The sequence below is a fragment of the Mirounga angustirostris genome, unplaced genomic scaffold, assembly GCF_029215605.1.
Source record: "Mirounga angustirostris isolate CCGP_5_RB_7025 unplaced genomic scaffold, mMirAng1.0.hap1 SCAF_3, whole genome shotgun sequence".
Lineage (NCBI taxonomy): Eukaryota > Metazoa > Chordata > Mammalia > Carnivora > Phocidae > Mirounga > Mirounga angustirostris.
In genome coordinates this window covers 133289467-133312667 of record NW_026991711.1, presented here as the reverse complement: position 1 = coordinate 133312667, position 23201 = coordinate 133289467, and the positions used below count along the sequence as shown (strand labels likewise).

General features: G+C 38.9%; 2 protein-coding genes across 2 annotated transcripts in view; one reads left to right on the top strand and one right to left on the bottom strand.

Annotated features, from left to right (window-relative positions):
* The window catches only part of ABCB11 (ATP binding cassette subfamily B member 11), a 78986-nt gene extending 77681 nt beyond the window's left edge, over positions 1 to 1305 (top strand). The window contains exon 27 of the mRNA XM_045868488.2: positions 364 to 1305. Within this exon, the coding sequence (XP_045724444.1) occupies positions 364 to 564 (201 nt within the window). The 3' untranslated portion in view covers positions 565 to 1305. The remainder of the gene's footprint in view (positions 1 to 363) is intronic.
* Positions 1306 to 14518: 13213 nt separating this feature from the next.
* G6PC2 (glucose-6-phosphatase catalytic subunit 2) lies at positions 14519 to 21286 on the bottom strand. Its single transcript, XM_045867413.1, has 5 exons — positions 21069 to 21286; positions 20388 to 20497; positions 17948 to 18062; positions 15827 to 15942; positions 14519 to 15030 (listed from the first exon to the last, which is right to left on the bottom strand). Exons 1-5 carry the CDS (start codon positions 21284 to 21286, stop codon positions 14519 to 14521), a joined length of 1071 nt encoding a protein of 356 aa, XP_045723369.1.
* Positions 21287 to 23201: the final 1915 nt, after the last annotated feature.

The window sequence follows — 23201 nt, the reverse complement described above, 5'->3', positions numbered from 1 at the left end:
AGAGAACTAAAATGTCCTCAATGAAGAACAGTATCAGTAATGACCACTTAACTGCTATCTTACACGGTTTCCTTGGTTTCATTTTTGCCAACTAGACCATCAAGTATTGTAAAATTACATAGTGACCTCCAGTTTGCTTCATTCTTGCTTCACTGAAATTTCTCAGCTTGTAGAACGCAATTGAAATCACTGATGCATTGCAGTCAGCAAATACGTGTGTCATCCTTGCCCTCCTGTCAAACCTTTGGGTTTAACCCCTGTTTATCACAATGTTACTCAAGTAGCGTTCAGCAGAATTCTTGCAATGTTGGGCCAAGGAACAAACGTGTGTCTTTGCATCAGCTTTCCACCTTCTCTTTGCAGATGGTGCAGGCCGCCCTGGACAAAGCCAGAGAAGGTCGGACCTGCATTGTCATCGCTCATCGTTTGTCTACCATCCAAAACTCAGATATCATTGCTGTCATGTCACAGGGGAAAGTGATTGAAAAGGGGACCCATGAAGAACTGATGGACCAGAAAGGAGCCTACTACAAACTCGTCACCACAGGAGCCCCCATCAGCTGAGCTGACTCAAGAACGTCGTGCACAGATGAGGCGCCAATTACAGGAGGGCCGTGGGTTTTTTTTTTTCTTTAAGGAGAAGTGATAATATTTTACTTTTACAGACATTGTCATACACTGGGATCCAAGCTAATTTCTAATGACCTTCAATAATATCTTAGTTTTAAAAATCTGTATATAGAAAATGAAAGAAACTAGGGTTAGTGTGAGTGAGAATCCAATGTCAAGCAGGTGCTCAGCCATTACCCAGTGGCTTTCTCCATGCAGAAGCCAGTCCCAGTTACTACATGGGAATCAACAAGAAGTCACAGAGTGAATGAGACTTTGAATTCCTCAAGGCAGAGGACTATCCTTCAAATTTTAGAAACTTCAGTGTACAGAGAGCCTAGTGCACTCACAATAGGCACTCAGTGCCTGTTTATCAAGCTGGACCAAGGTCATATGTGAAAAGAACAGGAGGACTGACAACCAACTATTTCTTGACTAAAGTTTTCTTGCAAGTGAAAGCAGATTCATTCATCTCTAAGGATGGGGACAGGAAAAGGAGGGCTCTCAGGCTGAGAAAGGCAGAAAGGGGCAAGTATTTGCAGGGACTTACCGGTTAGGAGTGTGGATTTATAGATTCAGGGTGTAGTAGGTGGGTGGTAGAGTCAACATTTACTGCACTACAATCTGCCAGTGTGGCTTTTTTTGTATAACACTATATGAAGCTACAAAAAAATAAAAGGCACTGTCTTCATTTCATGAATAGACTGGAGAGACAAAGGACAGCAACCTGGGACAAAGACTCTATCCCAGGCCTTTAATCCTTGTCACCACCCTCCGCATTGGTTGCCTGTATGGAAACAGAAGTACACACCCCTCCTGCAGCAGGATGGCTGCCCTTCTCTAATTCTAGCAAAAGAATTGGGGAAGCTCACTGAGAAACATGCACTTAGAGACCCAAGTCACATTTGAAGGGGTGGCTAAAGACAAGGGGATTGAATATAAAGTGATATATGAACAGAAAAAAAAAATTCCAGCTCCCTCCTCCTCTGGCAGGAGATTTTAGGAGTAGCCTCTGGGGAAACTGGCTAATCCAGTTAAAAGAAAAGAGACTATCTTTTATGAGGCATAATGAGGAATAATGAGGTATAAAAGAGACTATAGAAAAGAGACTATCAGGGGCAGAGATCCTCCACAGAAACTCCCCAACCAAATTACTCTACCTTGAAGCCTGCCTGCCAAAAACACATACCCATTGGCTTTTCAGTGTCTCACTCTTCCATAGGAATAGATTGTCAAGAATCACCAGGCATTAAGGAAATATTTTAACACAAAAAACAAAATGACAACAATAGAATGCCCAGAACAATGATATTAGAGGTAACAGAGCCAATGCAAAGATTTGGAAAACAGTCAAAGAATGCCAATAAATTCACATAATGAGATGAGGAGATATTCCCATCTATTTAAATAAAAACAAGAGTTCACAAAAATGAACATACAGATAAAATACAAAAAAAGAACTCTTGACAACTGAAGTGAAAAATTCAGTAGCAGTTCCTATCAAGTCGTCCTGCCCTCAAGATGTCTTCCTGCTCTATCTCTTTCCCAAATGCACTTGATGTATATATGTTTTCTTCCCATGGCCAACAAGTGAAATTCTGCCTACAAATTAAGCTTGAGCTGTTGTATAATGAGGTATATTATTTATGTGTCTGTCCAGTGTTTCCTGGTAAATAACCATAAAGGTGGTTTAGCAAGGTAACTAGGTAAGTCAGAAGAACTGATGGTTGCCAAGTCAGGGAGGGAGAGGGTGGAGGACAGCACTTTAGTTAAGTCATGAAAAATGGCAGAGACAAGTACATTGCAGAATAAAGATGCCTGCAAGAAGGAATTAAATTTTGCAGTATGCATGGGCTCATCCTGTAATATTGAAGAAAGGAGAACAAAATCCGTTTGTGGAAGTGCACATTTCAAAGAAGAACATAAGCTTCGTGCTGGGAGGCTGTCAGTTTCCTGGAGTGCAATGTGTGAGGTGTGAAAAATGAATGAACAAGAGTCATTTTTCAAATAAGGTACTTGAAAGTTATTGATGAGCGGGATAAGGTTGACAACAGAGGGCTTGAAATAATGTGGGAAAACAATTGTTTTTTGAGGCTCAGGGACAAGGTAAAGGATTATAACCTTAAAAATATAGAATAAATAAAGTTGCAAATTTATTTTACAACACCAGGGAGCGCCAATGTTTCCCTATCTATCCCACATCCTATGTCACTAGCAAAGATTTGGTCTCTGCAATTTTACATTATTAATGTTTCTCAGATAATGTGGGTACTTGCTTTCTCTGTTCTATCTGACACTTATCTCAAGTCTTTCTATAGTTTCTAATGTTTTCAGGATGGGTTCATGCTATAACCCCAAATAATAAAAGTTTACAGGAGAAAGAGTAATTGAAGGATTGGAAGACAAAGTTGGGGAAATTTCCCTGAAGGTAAGACAAAAATATAGAGCCAAAAAGTAGAAAAAAAGAAAAAGAAAAATTTTAGAGGAACAACCCAGGAGGTATAATAATTAGCTAATTGCAGTTCCAGAAAGAAAGATTAGAGGGGAGTAAATTATTAAATGGTCCAAAGGTATTTCCTATAACTGGAGAATATAAACTTTCAACTTGAATGGGTTCAACAAGTGTTGAATATAATAAATAAGTAAAGATCCTCTGTGGGCACACTATTAGGCAATCTTAGAAAACTGGGAAAAGAAGATAGTCAAATGTTCCAGGAGAGGGCGGAACATGTTACATATAATAAAGAATCATAATGACATAGAATCTCTTGACAATAACACTAAAAGTCAGAAGATGTAAAGATTTGCCTTCAAAATTCTGAGGGAAAATTATTTCCATTCTAGAATTCCATATCCAGAAAACTCTTCTCAGGAGTGAAAGAAGCCTAAAGAAACTCTCAGTCATGTAAGGTTTCAAAACTTTCCCTCCCCATACATCTTTTCTCAGGAAGCCACAGAAGGCTTTCCCTAAAATAAATGAAGAAGGAGGAAGATATGGGACCTAGGAAACAGGTGATCTAACTCAAGAATGAGGTGATGGGGGGGTGCCTGGGTGGCTCAGTCGGTTAAGCATTTGCCTTTGGCTCAGGTCATGATCTCAGGGTCCTGGGATTGAGTCTCCCTGCTGATCGGGGAGTCTGCGTCTCCCTCTGCCTCTGCCTCTCCCTCACTCTCTCCTTCTCTCTCTCTTGAATAAATAAATAAAATCTTAAAAAAAAAAAAAAGAATGAGGTGATGGGAATATCCAGGATGATTAGGAAGGGAAATCCCAGGAACCCGGTTTGCTGGAGACACAGTGAGCAGCCAAGCCTGACTGAAACAAGGAAATGAGGTTCCACAAGGGATGTGTCTAGGGAAAAATGTGATGCTGCTAGACTATGGTGACATTGCCCCTGGCAGAGTTTGCCGATGAGTTAGCAATGCAGAAAGACAGAGAGAGAGAGAAAGAGAGAGAAGATTATTAACTATTAACTCTGGAGTAAAAGAAAACTTATACATGAAAGGAAATATATTTATATTACACTACATGACCCACCCAAGAATGTTATTTACAAAGCCATATCAATGTAAATGCTGAATGCTGATCTAAACCCAAATTAGAGACAGGTTATGGAAAGGGAGAAAAAAGGTGTGGGGAAGCTTGCATAGCTTCTACCATGAGGATCTGTGTGTATTCCTCATATTCCTTGGGTATGGGTGTATTCCTCATATTCCCTGGTAGAAATTAAACACTTAAAAATTTAAACAAATTTAAACAAATGTCAATTTGTTTAAATTAAATTTAAAAAATTTAATTAAATTTAAAAATTAAATTTAACAATTAAACTTAAAAAATTTAAGCAAATGTCAATAAAACATATTGCTTTAAGAGACAAAGGTAAGGGGCGCCTGGGTGGCTCAGTCGTCAAGGGTCTGCCTTCGGCTCAGGTCATGATCCCAGAGTCCTGGGATCGAGCCCCACATCGGGCTCCCTTCTTGGCAGGAAGCCTGCTTCTCCCTCTCCCACTCCCTCTGCTTGTGTTCCCTCTCGCTGTGTCTCTCTCTCTCAAATAAATAAAATCTTTTAAAAAAAAAAAGAGACAAAGGTAAATATAATCTTTTATGTCAATTATATCTCAATAAAGTTAGAAAAAATAAGTTTTTTAAAAAGATGAACGTAAATACCAAAAGAAGCAGCTGAAAGATTTATGTACATGTATATCTTAAATTTAAAAATAAAGTTAAAAAGTTAAAACAAAAGGACAAAAAATATAGCACAGAGGCACAATATTTAAAACAGTAGATACCGAACTGGATTTGAAAGACACATCACAGGAAAAGGGGAGTCCAAAATAGATTCACCAGGAATCCCAGTTGTCATAGTGCATGCTAAATTTCTAATCACAAAAGTGAGCATGGTTCTCTCTTCCTGCGTTACTCAGAATAACTTGGAAATAATCTAAAAGCTCAAAAAAAGAGGATGGGGAAAAGATAAAATTAGTTGAGACACCTATATATAGTGATGTTTACCATGAAGCCAACAAAATGATGATATTGACCTATATTGTTTTTGTGGAATGATGTCCATTATATGTTGTGCAGAAGTGAGTTTCTGATCATTATGAGTGGTATGATGCTCTGTCCATCTCTCTCTCTCTCCCTCTATCCATACACACACACACACACACACACACACAGATATACATACACACACACCTCACACATCTGTTATGTGTGTATATGTGTCTGTGTTTATGAGCTTATATGTACCTGTATGCATAAAGAGATATCTGGAAAGATTTCTACCAAAATTTTGGCAGCTTTTATTTCCAGCCATTTGTCCTCTACATGGACAAAGCTCCCTGCACATACTAAATGTCTGTGGTCCTTGAGGACTGGGACTGTGTTTGGTTCCTAATATCCCCAGTAATTTACTCAGTACTTGGTATAAAGTGATAGCTCAATACATCATGGTTGAATAATCATTTTAAATTTTTACAAGTAGTCAATAATTTGTCAGCCCCAAGACAACTAACCCATTAAGTTAGAGCAGTGTCTTCCAATAAAAATATGAGTCACTAATGCAAACTACATCAGTACTTTTAAATTTTCTAGTCACAGTAAGGAAAAAAGAAACAGGTGAAATTAATGTTAATAATATATCTCATTTAACCCAATATATACAAAACATTATTAATACATGTAATCAGGATAAAAATTATTAATAAGATAGTTTCCTTCATCATATTAAATATTCAAAATCAGATGTGTATTTATACTTACAGCACAGCCCAGCTCTGACTAGCCACTTGTCACGTTCCTGCTAGCTACATGTGACTGAAGCTACTATATTGGAAAGACAGGGTTAGAATATCCAGTTTCATGAATTTCCTGGTTTGGGCCTCCATTGATCCTACATGATTTGAGTCTTACAAAAACATGAGCCCAGCTTCTCCCTTGGAACATGTTCTTATACCATACCTGGAAACTTAGTAAAACTTGTTTCAGTTAAAGATCATGACGCATTTGGACTAACTAGCATTATGATAAGACCTAGCAGAAACAAACATTCTGATGTCAGAAGTTACAAACAGAATCATATTGGCCCTTATCAGAGTGATTAAAATTCTTTACATCATTTATTTTACTTGATTTACCTGTTTGAGTTAACAAAGAGAGAAAACTAAGATTGTTTAATGTAACACAATATAACTGCAAAAACTGCCATTTGATCTAATCCCCTTGAGTTCTCTTCCCAAGACATGTTTTCTTTCAATTAATTTAGAAGAACTGTTTATGGGTTCTTTTTTTCTATGAACAATTCTTATAAACAACTGGAGCAGCGTGTTTCCCACCTTATTTAGAGAAGAGATCTTGAGTCATTTGATACATCTCAAAATTGCACGAGAGTGGATGACCACAAATCAGATATGCTATTATTTGAGCATGATTTTGTCAAGAAACTTTTTTCCATATAGTTACTCTGGGTGTACTCTACATATGCTCTTAGGAAATTATTTCAATGAAAGGACACTTTGAATTTAGTAGTGCATTCATGCATGCAGTTTTTGGCAATTATATACTCATTTAAAAATGTAAACCCTGGGATATTTTGATATTGTGTCCTGAAAGAGGAAAATACATAGGATCATAATTAGGTATAGTTTGCCACATATTTATTCATGAATTAAATATAAATTTCCTATCCTAAGAAAATACCAGAACATTCCCATCAGGTTGGTTTAGGATCCCACCTCATATTTCCAACTAAGAGTTGGATTTATTAATATCGCTTATGCATGCAGAATCTTTCTGTAATCAGATCACATAAGTATGTTAGTGGAGATAAAAAAATTGCAAATTTGGTTGCTGTTTCCAAACACATCTTGAGATAAATTTACATATGCGTGTGTATCATTATAAAATAAGCATTTAGTCCATTTGTATTTGCTCTAAATTTCCAGATCAAGTGAATAATCTCACCTGCCTATAAGAGATGGGAGGTGAAAATAACTTAAATAAACTTTAAAACCCAATTCCAATTTCTTTCACACTGTGTTCAATTAAATGCCCAATTAATTTAAATGGATAGACTGTAAATAAAGCAGTGCACATGATTATCATCTAATTAACACTGGCCAGCATTATAATGTGCTCATTAGCGAGATGTCTGGTATCCTAAGGCTCATAATGAGTAATCAGGGTACACGTGATTGGCATGGAGCTGTCTGGATGCAACTACTCAACCCAATAAAGCAGCACGAAGACCGAATGTGCAGGAGAAAAAAGAAGAAGAATGCATGGCTGGTGAATTGGCAGTTCCCTCCTTTGTATGATTCAGGTACAACTCCTACTCTCAGATACTGAAGGATAAATTTGAGAACAACAGAATGGCTGGTGATAGAAAGGGAAATGTTCATCCAAGGTGACCCAGAACAAGTGCCTAAGATTATTATGAATAATTACAGGAAAGAAAGAAACTACTCTGAATTTATTTGTCCAGAGTACGTATTCCTAATACACCAAGTACGGAATCAAACGAAGAGATGAGCGATGTTTTAATAAAAGTTCTTGGAAGATGAAAATCCAATTAATCATTTAAATCTACCCCGTGATAACATTCACAAAGCATTTCATAATTTTAAAAAGTCTTTTGCCCTCATAGTTTTTGTATGTTATTGTGAAACCAGTTAGCAGGCTGCCGGTAAGGGATGCCGCCCTAAGTTGTATTTACCGTTAAATATGCGAGAAGTTGTTCTGGTGGGTATCGTAGGCTGGCTGGTTTGACCCCCAATTCTACATCACTTTCCTTTGCTGGCCTCTGTTACAGAGGCTGTAAAGTAAAGTCTTTACTTTTCCAGACTCCCTTGAGGCGAGGGGAGGCCAGATGATACTGTGATGATTAGTGAAATACAGGCTCGAGTCTCTTTGGAGGCTGTTCCTTCTGGAATAAAGACTGGGTTGAAGAAAGCTGCTTCCTTCCTCACTTCTTCCCTCCTGGAGGCAGAGCAGGCATGCTGTGGTCATCTGGTCAGAAGCCACACACCATGGCTCATCTCACATATGAAATTGTTGTTAGTCTGGGAATGATCAGATTCTACTGGCACAATATAGCCGGAGTTGAAAAGAAAGTGATGCAAAAAGAGAATGGACTTGAACCACAGAGGGTTGGAAGAGGTGGGGAATAATGTTACCATCGAATCTGTAGCTGGTTAGAGTCTCAACCTAATTCTTCCAAGCCCACAGGCCTATGTTGAACTCATCCTTGCACCTCTAGCACATAAAGTATTTGTCAGGTAGGCACCCAGGGAGATTCAAGAGGAAATAGAAGCATGGACAGGAGGGGTCCTGTTTGAGCTGCAGAAGATCTTAGAAGCAATTTGGAATGAGATCTCTAATTTTCATTTAGCACAGGCAGTCCTCAAAAATCTTGGCACCATATAATTTGGTGTTAGAATTTGTGTCACATTCAAGAAGCACATTTCGATAGCCATAAAGAGTTAAGAAGTAAATTTTGTTTTTACATCTTTGGGAGATCCATAACTAGTCCACAACAAACCTACTAAAATGCTCTTTCAAGCTTCTAGTCACTTTCTCCACGTGGCACAGTTGGTTAAGCACCTCCAATCTCTCTGCCACAAAGCAAACTTCCCTTCTCCTTCCCTTCTCTTCTCTCCTTCTCACTCAGCCTGTTAGTATGTATACCCCTTTATTATCTCTACCTGCAAGGAAAGGTTCCTCATTAGGTTGTTGAGGAAGGGGAAATGGAGCTGGTTATTTAATTATAGGGTCTCTTTTGTAAGATAGGTGAGCAGGAAGTCTGAATATTCTCATGTTAATTTTGTCCAGTAACATCGGTTAAATTATTCCATGCATCTCTTTCCATAGCTATAAAAATCGGATTCTAATTGGAATAGAATGTTTTAAAGATTGAAATGGGTTACATAAATCTAAAATTTTTTATTAAAGTAGCAAATTAAAAATGGAGTGATTTTTAGAATTTACAGCCTTTTTCATTGCATATGAGTAAAATTTAATATGCTCTGGCTCTTCTTCTGATTTGATTGAATGAGACCCTCAGGGTTGCAGAATGTCAGAGCTGGAATGCACATGAACCTTCCATTCTAAGCCCATTTTAAATCCCTTACTGGAGAAATTACTCAACTGAGGCCTCCAACATTAACTGGCCTCCCACCATCACAGTGGTTAGATGCAGAAACCCATTAGACTAGCCTAGAATGCAGGTCCAATGACTCCAGTCCGGGGAGCTTGTTACCAAACTCCTCAAAGTCTTTCATACATCTATCTGTCTTAGAATTTTCTGGCACCTCTCCTGCTGTGTTCTGATCCCCTTTGGGATCCACATAGGGATATGTGACACTGCCTCTCGATTGGCCAACATGAGCAGAGTATCAACATTTCGAAGCTAAGAGAATGAGATGCACAATAAAATCTCACAAAGTCAGACAGGAATACTTACTTTCCCTTTTTTTTAAGTCCGTGCAATCTTCATATAGAAGAATAGCAACACCTCTACTATTTCTCTCATTCAAAAAATTGTAAAAAGGCAGAGTTTGGAGTGATCCTGTAGAAAAAGGAATCTCAAGGACCAGATGCTTTTAACGTGGAATTATTGAGCTTGAGGGCAAGGCTGGTGTCTAGGAAAGGCAGTGATATGTAAATGCAACGGCCACCTTTAGAAAACCCCCCGTTAATGGCAGAATGTGTGAGCAAGGATGACAATCTGGCCGCTGCTATTCATAAGACACACAGTGAATCCAGGGAGAAGTCAGTTCCTTGGACAGAAGTTAGATTGTGATTGGCCCAAGGGATGTGCATGGGCAGGTGACAACTAGCGGAGGAAAGAAGCTCTTCATCTTAATGAGTTCTGGTTTTATTTTCCAGGCACACATACGGCTTGCTGCTCCTGCAGAGTATGCAGATTGTCCCAGGGAAATGGTCTCTGGTCTCCCCTGAGCCAGCCCTGGAACCGGGCCGAGGTCCTGCCTGAGCGAATGCTCCTCTTGCTGGGCCCTGATCTGTGTCCCGAACCCCACCCGGCAGAACCACAGCTGCCACCCTTTGCTCATTACCTTTCCCCATCCCAGCAGCTCCTTCTGAACGTAGTGCTTTTTGGGGGAAATAATCACGGTTTCTGAGCTGAGGACAGATTCCTTTTCAGTATCACATGGCAAAATGTTAGAGGAAAAAAAATTATAAGAAATTAAAAAATTCAAAACAGAAAATAATTAAGCAGCTTTACGCTAACCTTGATAACCTCAGTCTTTGAATTTTCTCCCTCCCTGAGAGCAATCACTTCTGTGCTGCCAAAAGAAATGAGATGTGATCCCTCCCAAGTCATTACTGTGATCTCCATCAAAGACTAGCAAAGACAGTAATTAGTACTCTACCCTAAACCAGCCTCAAATTTGATGGAGACCACACTTGTCCTTTGGACAGCTTAAGGGAAGCATTTCTAATTCCTAGAATTTCCCCATAAGTCGCTGTCATTTGGCAGAAGTTTCTGAAATTGTTGCTTCTTGTAGACCTCTCCTGCTGCTAACAATTCTTTTCAAGAAAAACAGAAGTCTTTTTTTTTTTTTTTAATTAACAAGCGGCACCACATTACTCTCAGTGTGAAATCACCATCAGAAAACATTAAAGGTAAGGGAGGAGGAAAAATCTAAAACTCCACCTTGGTTTCTTGGCAGCACTGAGGTCCACATATTCATCCAGAAAGCTGTTTGCAATTTCCAGAATGGCCAGGACAGCCATTCAACGAGGGCAAAATCCACAGGTGCAACTGGACGCTAGGGATCCTATTTTGACCAGTTTCCAAATACACAGCATACAGGTGCGGTAGACCCAGACAAGCAGGAAAACTTGGTCAGAAGGTCATCCAAACTTCCAGAATGTGGTCATGAATAGTGGATAAAACTCTACCCAACTCTGTGGGCCTTCGAGAGTTCTAGGACACAGTGCAGGGAGAGGGAACCTAGAGCCCCGGAGCTGAGGCAACAGAGAGCTAAGAGTCCAGGGAGACCAGGGTGGCTCGAGCTTGCAGGACAGAGAGAAGATGCTGTGCACAGAGAGCATCTTATATCTGCAGGGGGTCTCCTTGGGGGAAATGCCGCAGAGTCTACTTTCTAAAGGCACACTCTGGTCCTCCCAGCCCCAGAAATGTTTAGTGTCAGTTACCACACAAGTTGATTTTTTTTTATATGTAAATTTCACAATGGGATTTTCCTGTCACCATACATGTCTTAGACCTTGTTACAGTAACTAGTATTATTTTCATCTGGCAAATAACATCCACGGGTTAATTAAAGATCTTTGGGCTGGGGTGAACGTACCTTGTCCATGTTATATGAGCAAATCACTGATGCTTCACTTTCTTCATGTAAAATAAAGCAGTTAATACCCTTCATGTTGTCTCACACAGAATGGTGGACAGGTGACAGTATAAAAAATACTTTTTTTTTTTTCAGGGAAAAGCACTATGCAATTTGATCCGTCAGTAGCCACTAGACACACATGACTATTTAGATTTATATTAATTAAAAGTAAATAAAATTTTAAAATGCAGCTCCTCAATTACATTAGCTGCATTTCAAGATCCCAAGAGCCACATGTGGTTAGTGGCTACCATATTAGACAGCACAGATATAGAACATTTCCATCATTGTACAAAGTTCACTGAAGAGTGTTAGAATATACAGTTTTATAATACTTAAGAGATGAGGCACATTTTAAAACCAAGTCTTTGACTTTCTCTTATGGCAAGGTTTTTTGTGTATGTATGTACCAATTGGATCTTGAATTTATTTACAGATTGTAAATAAATATAAAGCATTTAGAAATAAAACTTTCAAGGGCATCTTATAATGTATTTTTTAAAATCTCCCTTCTGTTATACTGAAATAGGTCTAGAGAAGGCACCAATTTAACATTCCAAGGCAGATATCCAATCAATAGTTTGTCAGAAGAAAGGGATTCAACACTCGTCTTGAGAGCTAGTTTCAGCAATAATAAATTACTTCGCTTTTCTTTACAAAGTATGTTTGATTGGACAGTTTCTCAAGTTGCTTGTCTTGATTTTTTCATCGTGAAAGCTCATGATATTGACATTTTTCTCCTGAATATGGAGATGTAGACATTTTGAATATATGGATATATTAACAATGAGTCAAATGAGCTCAATTCCACTTACGTTTGGCAAATAAATTGGAAGCAGAAGAGTCTTTTCCATCATTATTAAAGGGAGGCATTTTCTCCAAGGCTGTGAGAAGCTGTTCCTCTTGCTGCCTAAGCAGTTTCCATTGCAAAAGCAATTTGCCTCCATATGGATCCCTCCAGGAGACTTCAACTAGAGTAAAATGGGAAATCTCATCACATGGGGGACTTTTGGGCTTTATGGCAGATGGGGGTGGAATTGTTGGGGATTAATTATAGATAATGAACACACATCTCATCTTATTCCCCTTCCGAAGATCACATGTCACCCAACAGATAGCCCTCAGTATGGGTGGGTGAAGAGAGCTTCTCTCTGGGAACCGAGGAGGGATGTATGGTGGAGTCAGCCCTGGAGCAGAATCCCCTGGCTGTTAATGCCCCAGTTTTCTCATGCTTGGTGACAGCAGTCTGAGACTGTGTTGAGATGGAGGATTCCTGCAAACTAACATTACTAATCTCAAATAAAGCTTTGACAAAGGGATCCCAGACAGGAACGAGCTCTCTGACAAGTGCAGAAGAGTATGAGATGAGACAAATGCATCGTAAAGTGTTAAAGAATTGAAGTGAACTTCTGAGGAAAACACTGGGGCAGGGGGACTTGAACCAATGACCAAAGGTCACCACGTTAAGAACATTCTTTTCTCCTTTCCCCCAAATGTCCCATCAACACGAGACAAATTTCATTCTTATCTTTCATCATCCCTCAGCTTCTTGCTTAGGAATCACCTGACCACTGAAACCAAGTTATATTACCTTTAAAGACAAAGTCGTTATGTGCGTTTTGTAAAAACAACAGCATATACTCTATAAATACATTTAGAAAAGAAACAATAATTACTTTGATTTTTAGAGGTTTTGTTATCTTCAACTAATATTTTGCCAAATAGTACATGCTTCAACTGTTATGTTTTCATAAATATTTATGGATGATTTAATACATCATCATCTAAAATAATTCATGTCTTGATTTTCTTGAGAAGAGTTACGTAAAACATTGTGGTGGACCACAGGTAACTAGGATGTGTAGCAAAATCTGACTCAAAATGCACTTGATTGAAATGACATAATTATCAACTTAAAGTCCAGAATTATCAGATCCAATGAGGGAAAAGAAGAAGAAGAAGAAAAAAAAAACAACTCTTGTTGAGAAATTCTTAGTATAATATCAATATTCTTTCAATAATAATTTCATAAAGTAAAGCTATAGATCTTCATCACAGCTAAGTATATACAGAGATTAACTCAACTAATGGTTTTCTTGGGTTGGAGAATGACCTTGAGGAAAGCACTTGATTTCCTAGGCTTTGAAAGACTGGTAAATAATGTTCTAAGCAGGACATCTTCAGCAGCATTTATTGAAATATTAGAAAGCACTACTGTAAAACAGAGACCAGGAGTTAGGCAGAGGTTCAAGTCCAGACAGTAACCCGACCTGTTTCCCCTGTATATGTAGCCATATCCAGAGCCATTGCCGGCCCCATCAACACCCTGCACGGTGCAAGTCCAACAGGATGTGGGATTTTAATGACATTTCTGGAAAAACAGCTGATTTACATGGCAATCATCACAGAAGCATTCACTCTTAACAGATTTTTACTTCTTAAAAATGAAGAAACAAAACAGTGTAATGAAAATACCCGTGAGAAAACTTGGGTTCTAATTCCTGTTCTGACAATGGTGTGACAACAGCGAGTGTTTTCACAGCTGAATGAAACTCCCTCTCCTTATCTGAAAACTGAGAGGATCGGGTTTGACTGGGGCTCCCACTAAAATGCCCACATGAGCCATAAGCGGCCTGACCTTCCTATGATGAAGGTAACTGATACTGAGGCTCCCCTTGGGACTGTGAGAAAATGGAGAACGCTGCTCCTTACTGGGGACAATCAGTCAGCAATGTTAGATTGTTTCCAGGTAGGAATGCAGGCCCCGAGGTGCCATATTGTCAGATTTGTCAAGAAAATACAGAAATCCAGATTTTTATGTCAAATATTCTGGTTTTCAAATGTTGGTAACTAATTTAAAATGGGGGCGGTGGGGAGACCACGGTGAAGGCAAAACTAAGCATAGGTTAGGATGGGGCCTGTGGCCGCCGTTTTGTAACCTCTGCTTGGAAGCCTCCTGTCTGCCCCTGCTCTGTGGTTCTGCTGGAGAATGGAGGAGGAGCTGGGACCACGGAGCACTAAGCCCCTGCACATCTCTAATTAATCTTCTTTTCTCTTGGTTTCATTAACACATGAATACAGTAGGGAATCAGAGCAACCACAGTCAGTGGGATGGATGCACTTTTACAGAAAGACAGGACGTAAAATAAATGCTCTGCATGAGTGGGGATCTTGATGAAATGGTAGAGCTGCAGTGTGATCAACGAGGCCACGGTACAGAGCAGCCGGAAGCTCAGCTTGTAGCCATTTTCCCCTCGGCAGCTCCTAAGGAACATCTCTGAGTTGATTGCAAAGCCCAAGCCAAAGAGCACCCCAAGATTCCTCACGAGTCCGGCAAAAGGCGTGGTGTCAATGTGGATCCAGTCAGGGTTGGCACACCATTTCTTGGCTATGGGCAGAGACCACAGCAGGTCAATGTCAAACAGTCTGAGAAGCAGGTAAAAGCCGAGCGCAAACAGAAAGAGGAAGAGGTTGGTCTTCAGATATGTGCTCAGACTGGCTGTTTGGATGCCTGGAGTGTGTTCAAAGGCTTCCGCCACAAGCATGCCTGGGGATTAGATAAAGACACTGCAGATGACCATGTGCCCTTGAGCCCCTCAGGAATCATTCCTCTCTGTATTAAAGAATTTACCATCGTGTTCATGATAAAAGGCTTTAGACATCTAGGTCCTATTCATTTTCCAAAGCCCTTTCCCTAGGCAGTAGCTAAAATACTTGCCCCATGCTTTTTCCACCATCCCTGCACAAGTGAATCATTCAGAAGTCCGTGGCACTGGGTGGCAAACACTCTATAGGCAGAGCCCTGACCTAGGTGCTCGCAATTAATATTCCAATTGCCACAGCCAATTAACTAGAGAGCTTTTGAAAGGTATGTGGGGCTAAAGGGCGGAAACTCAAGCACGGTGAATGCTGCTTCAGGGATACAAAGCAGCTGCTCAATGAAGTCCATGGTCATGTAATAATCACTTCAGGTGTATCGAAGAGAGTGGCTTGGCATGCAGCCTGGAGGGCCATTATGAAGTGCCCCAAACCAAGACACCAGCCCTCTGTCTGGGCTGATACCTTCCTTGGGTGTTGGATGTGGCGCTAACCACCCTTCAGAGAAGCCCCACTCACTGACAGGTTATGTATTTATGCCATCGAATGAGACCATGCCATCGTGTACATGGAGGATTTGAGAGCTGTGTTGAACTGCTTATGCTTCCAGGGCAGCATCTGGTATCAGTGGCTTGACAGAGTTACCTGAGACTGGGGTACTGACTACCAGGGAGAATCCAATGACATAAAACAAAGGACACTAAAGCTTTCCAAAGACACAACTCAAGGTAAGTGATCATATTTACCACCAAATACTCCAAGAATAACTTGATGAGGAAAATGCGTTGCTATGAATACTCTGGAGATGCAGACACTGATTTGAATCAACCAAAAAAGACTCCAAAGAAATGACCAGGTCAGTCTACGATGGAAGAATAGATATAAACGTAAAAAGCAAAGAAATTGTATCACTCTTAAAATTAAGGGGGTGACACCAGATGATCTTCCTCAGAGGAATCCATCTAACTGTGACATAACTATGATTCGAGAGTCGTTTTCTTTTTCACAATGTTTTCATGTGCTCCATAGGATCTGAAAAGCTTCAACAGAGGTTTTTCCATTTAGCAATGCATTAAGCTTAACCACTGCAATATCCTGAGATTTTAATAAGTGCTATAAAAGGGAGCCAATTTGACATCCTGATAATTATTTTACTGGAATATGGGCAATTCAAATTTGGGGGAATTGCTCATATCCAGAATGACCTAGAATGGATCATATACCCTTTTACTCTCTGTTGTATGTGCTGCTTCTTTTCTGTGCCAACATGTTTTTGTCTGAAGAAAACTCACTGGAGAGGCGGCTACCACTCTGATGAAAGTCACACAAGCATTTCATCAAGGACAAATTTTCACTGGGTTTAATTTTACAGATGCTCAAGACTCCTGATTCTTTGTTTTTTGACAAATGGAAAGTAAGAGACAAGGGAATTGACTTAGACATTATATACTTTAGATTGGAAGCAGGAATTTGCAAAAAGCTTACAAAAATACTAAAGTCCAAGCTCATCATTTTCATAAAGAATTAGCAATATTCAGTTATAGGAATCCTTGGGGTTCTGCTGCTGAATGTTTGTTCCTGATAATCGGACCAAACTGTTACTGAAAAACTAAGAAATAGAAAGAATGAGACTTTCCAAGAGGAAGTAAACAGAAGTTATCCATATGGAAGAAGAATAAACAGGGATTTGGTAATATTAAGATAAGGAATAGGCACTCAATAAATATGGATGGACAAAGGAAATGTTGCAGTTATAAAAATCTAAAGGGAATTATAGTATTTATTTTTTAAAAGAAACAAATGTTTCTCAAAGTCTGGAAATTTGAGGAAGAAATTAACTACAGAGAAAAGGTGAGGATTATTTAGATTCTCTTTCAAAAATGTGTCCATGGATAGAAAATGTTAATTTCTTTAAATTATAACTTTTGACTTGTTGTTTGGGGTTGGATAATGAACACATTAAGGTGCACAAGTTGCAGTCTCATTAGAATAAACTTTGAAAATACCCAAATTTCTTTGGTGGCTGGTTTCTTATATTGCCCAATACTACTCTAAAAAGTGCAATATGTGTTGGATCTTGGAATTTTTTTTCTTATTTTAGAAGAACTTTAAAAATGGTAAAAGTTATAGTATTTTTTAAGCAATTAACTGACAAATCTTATCTCAGTAGCCTAATAATGTATGATTAAAGTGGTGCTCAAAATTGTTTTAATGATAGGTAAGTATTTCAGGAGAAAAGAGAAAGAAACATCCCAATTCTTATAAGAATTATGAATAATCTTATATTAAAGTTCCAGGTCATTCTAAACACTATGATTCTACTAACATTAAGTCTACTAACAATCAAATTTAAGTTTGCCTTTAGAATGTACTTAATTAAAAAGGTTGCTAGTCTTTAAAGCTAGAATATATGTTATTGATGTCAAAAACATTGGCTATTCAAAGAAGGAAACATAATTTTTCTAAACTGATACATTCAAGGGGAGTGATAATTCCCAAACTTCTCGTTAATCTTAAAGTAAGGGAATATGCATGCAAAAATACGTCCTTATATAATTTTAGATGACTTATTTATGAGCTACCAAAGTGATTATTGTATTATGGAAACCTAAAGGCACTTCCAGCAAGTCATGAATCAACTAAACATTTCCAACCTTATAATGTGGCAATAGCTCGGAGCTAATGAGGACATTATCTTAAAGCAAAATATTAACCTTCTATTCATTTTGCTATTTTGGCTACGATCGACTAGAATAAACACATTTCAACAACTAAAAATACACCAAAGTAAATTTTTAAAGGGCTTTCTGTATTCAAGACTTTCTGTATTCACATTCCAGTGCTACAGAAACTGGAGCAAAGCTGACCTGTGCAGGTAAGTTGTCAACGACTTATCCATCCGACTGACCGTGCGGCTCAGGGCGGCTGTTACCATGACGTACCAGACACACGATGAGCCCATTGCATGGCCAGATGGACTTCCTGCAACAACAAAGTGCCGATCCATGTGAACGGTGGTTAATAGAGTATCGGTATCAGAAATAGACAGCAGAATATTAGCCATGAAAGTTACACATAACTCGGAAAAAAACCACAGGCTACATGTAATCTTTAGAAATGGGTAGAAATAAAAGAAATCGAGTCAAATGGAGCCTCGCAACACTATTTCAAGGAAAATTTTTTCAGATGTTTTCAAGTTCATCAAATGCCAGAAATCAAAATGTTCGAGGCTAATTAAGAGCCTAGGCTGGGGCGCCTGGGTGGCTCAGTCGGTTAAGCGACTGCCTTCGGCTCAGGTCATGATCCTGGAGTCCCGGGATCGAGTCCCGCATCGGGCTCCCTGCTCGGCGGGGAGTCTGCTTCTCCCTCTGACCCTCAACCCTCTCATGTGCTTGCTCTCTCTCATTCTCTCTCTCAAATTAAAAAAAAAAAAAAAAAAAAAGAACCTAGGCTGTTACACCAAAAGCTGTCACAGCCCTCCATGTCTTTCATGCCTAATTGTTTTCAATTGATGAGAAAATTAAAGTACTGGCATTGGATCGTCAGTTTATTTTCCTTGGGCTGAGAAGTCAAATATCTGAAGGGTATCATTACTATGTTCGGCTTTACAGATGACTTACAAAAGACTGCCATGTACCAGTGGCTAGCTCTGGGCCTACCTTGTGGCTGGTCACTGCAACAGGTGTCTTTGTCATTAAATGGATGAGGGAAGCTGTAAAGGGCATCAATCCTGACAGAAGCCAGGCAGCCTTCCTACTTCCAGAATGTCTTTCCCATGCAGCTTGATTTTTTATTTTATTTATTTATTTATTTTTATTTATTTTTTTGAGAGAGAGAGAATGAGAGAGAACACATGAGACGGGGGAGGGTCAGAGGGAGAAGCAGACTCCCTGCTGAGCAGGGAGCTCAATGTGGGACTCGATCCCGGGACTCCAGGATCATGACCTGAGCTGAAGGCAGTCGCTTAACCAACTGAGCCACCCAGGCGCCCCAGCTTGATTTTTTAAAAATTCATTTACTTTGATACTCACCATGAGATTTTACCAACTGGAGATTTATTCAGATTAAACACCAGTCTGTTTTTTAAAAACACTACATTAAACAATCTATTTCTTATAGCTATAGTTCTTTCAAAGCTATATCTTATACAGGATTTTTCAGAGCCTCTTATATGCTTACATGAGTTGTAAATCTACAGGGAGTGAATGTAGAATACAATCTCTCTCTCTCTTTTTTTTTTTCTTCAGAAAATGTCTTACGAGGTAGAACATTGCTGGGAAATGCTGGGATAAACCAAAGTAACATTTCAATTGTCTCAAAGGTTATCCATCCATCCATCCATCCATCCATCCATCCATCCATCCATCCATCCATTCCACATTGGTTTCACAAAGATAAAATACACATCATCCCTGTCATGATGGGACAGGTTATTGGGAGAGTCATATATATGTAAAGAATTAATTATAGTACAGTGTGATAAATATTATGACAAATGGATGTATACTTTTATGGGAGCAAGAAAGAAATATATTCGGAGAACTCATTAGGAACTTACACATTCACTATACTCAGTGTTAGTTTCAGGATGTCAAATGGCAAGAATTTTTTGCTATGTGACAAATTGTGGTAAGGTACAGTATCACACATTACATAACATGTAATTTTCCTTTATATATATATATATATATATATATATAAACCTTTTCAAAATCTTAAACTCAACTTTCATTAACAAAGATTTTACATTCATATAGAATCTTACTTATAAAAGGAAGTGGCCCAAGAAGTCTACTTATATGCTATATACACAAGACCAAAAAAGAAGTTTGAAAGAAAAAATGCTAAAATTAGAAATAATCTATACTGGTAATAGTAAAACCAGGAAGTCCTTACCTCATTCATGAGATTCTCAGAAGATCCATAATAACTTTGCAAGTTGCTCGGCAACAGATAAATCAACATTTCTAGGATTTTAATACAGTTCTTTGGGAATTTCTTCTAGCTAATTGTTTTTTGTTTGTTTTAGAACCAAATCATTCCATTCTTCCAAGAAATAAATGAAAAATATAAAATCATTTGGAAAGTAGTCTCCCAATTTACCTTTTTACGAATAACAAAATGATTATTCATAAAACTTCTTTCCTTTTCATTAGCAATTTTTATGCTTATGAACTTTTAGTATCCTCACCCATGACATTTTCTTTAATACCGTATATAGTATCATATAGTAATTAGGTAATAACCATACATAATGACTCTCTGTTGGAATATCTTTAGTAACTTGAAGCTGCTATAATTGCTTACCTGGACCTGTTTCACATGTAGTGGGGAACTGTTCAAGGCATGGACTTGAGTGATTTGGGTAAATCTGAGTTTCTTGGACCCACCAGTAAGGCCGATGACCAAACAATATCCTGTATTTAAAGAAATATAAATATGCACACATATTTAAACACACAACTATTGCTTAACTGAAGACTAGCTATCTCTCCTATAAAAATGACTCAAGCAGAGGGCTGACAGGGAAAGCTCATGATTAAGAGAGTTTGGGTTCTGGTCTGTCTCTTATTATAGGGGATGTCACAGTCATTTGGAGTTTTTGGCATCCTAGTTTCCAAGAAAAACAGGGACTTTTTTCCTTGGAGGGAAACTTCTGTGGGTGCTTTGGATTCTTAGACTGGGAATATCCAAGTGGTCCCTGGAATTATCAATCCATTCATTATGGTGCTGTTCATTTAACTATCTTCTTCTTTAATCACAGCATATGTGTTACAGGGTTTGGAATTTACTTATAAGTCAAATAAAGTATACATTTCTATGCTTTCTGTAAATTCTATTTATGAATAGGTGTTTCAAGTTAACTGACAGGTTTGAAAGATTTTCCAAGTAAAACTATACACATCTGAAATGTGATCATTAAGCCAAAGCTACCAATTTAAGAATAAACTTTACAAAAAAAAAACAAAAAACAAACAGAAGGCTTACCATTTAAAAATAAGATTGAACCAATCCCCAATGACTGCTACCCATATCATCTTGGTTCCAACTGTCTGATTAAGTTGAAACCAAAGTGGAAAATAAATAGAAAAGATATTCCGGGGATCGCCAACATTGGACATAAAATTTAGAAAATTGTAGTAAGCTCGATAGTCGTTCTGCAAATGCTGAATAGCGAGCACTCCATTCCTATGAAGGAAATCCATCTCGAAAGAGAGGCAATTCTAAACATAGAGCAATTGGAGCTGAAATGCTCTGGGTCCCACTGTTTTTATATGCTGCCCTCATGGCGGGTGCGGCCATTACCGCAACATGTGATGCTGACCATCTGTGAGAGGGCACGTCAGCCCTCCTCTGCCGAAAAGCTCATCTGTTGATGATTTTAATTGGTGCCAAAGAGGTGAAGTACATGCTGATCTGTGGCAAGTCGAGGGAAAATTTGGGTAGAGACACAATGAATTTCTTATGCAACCTCCCTTTTGTGTGCACAGTTGGATCATGTTTGCTTGAAATTTTTTGCACAGTTCATTTCCTTCAAGGGCAAAGACATTGGCAATTTCTATGCTTGGCTAGAAGACTACGCAAATAATTACTGCATGTCAAATAGTCCTTAAAGCCATGCATTTTAATTTAAAATAGACTGTGGCTCTTTGACTATTTTATTGGGTCTCTGAGAAAAATGGATGAGTAAACATCTGGGCATGAAAAATTTATGTGATATGACAGGTTATTTTCTGAATACAGACTTTTAAATAAAAATATTTTGATATTTCTTTATTAGCAGAGAGAATGGCATATACAGACAGAGAAGGAAATACATGAAATATATGAAATCTGCAAGGAAACCTGTTTTTTGACTCTAAGGCAAGAACGCAGACAAGGAGGTCACTTGGGTAATAGAACTGTGTTAGGAATGAGTCATATTTTTATGGACAAGAGAATATAGTTGAGAACACCGGGGAACCACTCATGTAATAGGAAGATAAAAATCATCTTTAAGGGGCTTTTCACTGATCAGGAAAATGGTTTGTTGAAAACAGCATTCAGCAGAAATATGAGGGAAGCACCCAAACAAACATGTAGATTGGGGATAAACAGAAGGGCAGCTCAGAGAGACCCAGGGGTCCAAGTCTACAGTGAGGTGCTGGAGCTAGAGGACGAAGTCTGCAAGGATTCAAGGGTCCCTGCAAAGCAATGAAGTCCGACCCAGAAGTGGAGGGGGAGGGTGGGTCGAGCGTTTGCTCTCCTATCATTCAGATCCTTGTCTTCTATCATCACGTCCTCCTCATGAAGAACCTTCTTCACAGGCTACGAATGGCACCTTGGATTTCTTTTGGAGGCCTGCCCCATCATTTAACAGCGCCATCGTCATGGGGATCCAATGTCTATATGCACCTTCCCAGCCTCTGCTGTCACCCCTGGAGGAAATGCTTTGACTGCCCGTTAAAATGTTTTGGGATGTTTTTTTTTAAAAAATTCAGGATCTTTGTCCTACCCCAGACAAATTAAGTTTCTGGTGATTGGCCCCAAGCACTGGTAATTTAAAAAATACTTTTCAAGTGATTCCAGTGTGCAGCTAGGGTTGAGAATCATTATTATAAAGAAATGTATACATTATCTGTTCTCCTTTCAGCCTTAAGCCCCTCCCCCTGCCCAAAGTCAATCTGAAAGAAGCTTCAATGACATCGAATATGTAAATTATTGCATATAACTGGATTTGCTTGTTCAATTCAATTTTTACAACGACTGATGTATCTTCTCAAGACTTCAGAGAATCTGGGGTGCCTGGGTGGCTCAGTCGTTAAGCGTCTGCCTTTGGCTCAGGTCATGATCCCAGGGTCCTGGGATCAAGCCCCGCATCAGGCTCCCTGCTCAGTGGGAAGCCTGCTTCTCCCTCTCACACTCCCCCTGCTTGTGTTCCCTCTCTCGCTGTGTTTCTCTCTGTCTAATAAATAAATAAAATCTTTAAAAAAAAAAAAGACTTCAGAGACTCTCTCTCTGATGAAAGAACCCTAATCTAGTGAGAAATTTATAAAGCTGGTAACAGTTGTATACAACCTTGGTATTGTGGTCCAGAAGAGGTGAAGCAATGGTGACGACTGAAATATGTGCCTCGTAAAG

Excerpts from the sequence above, each read along its gene's own strand:
- G6PC2 (XM_045867413.1), bottom strand. The coding sequence starts at position 21,286 with ATGGATTTCCTTCATAGGAATGGAGTGCTCGCTATTCAGCATTTGCAG. Across the intron at positions 15,943-17,947 it reads TTGACAACTTACCTGCACAG|ACTGACCTGGTCATTTCTTT; the intron begins GTCAGCTTTGCT and ends CTTCCATCGTAG. Across the intron at positions 15,031-15,826 it reads TATTCTTGGAGTATTTGGTG|GCATGCTTGTGGCGGAAGCC; the intron begins GTAAATATGATC and ends TCTAATCCCCAG.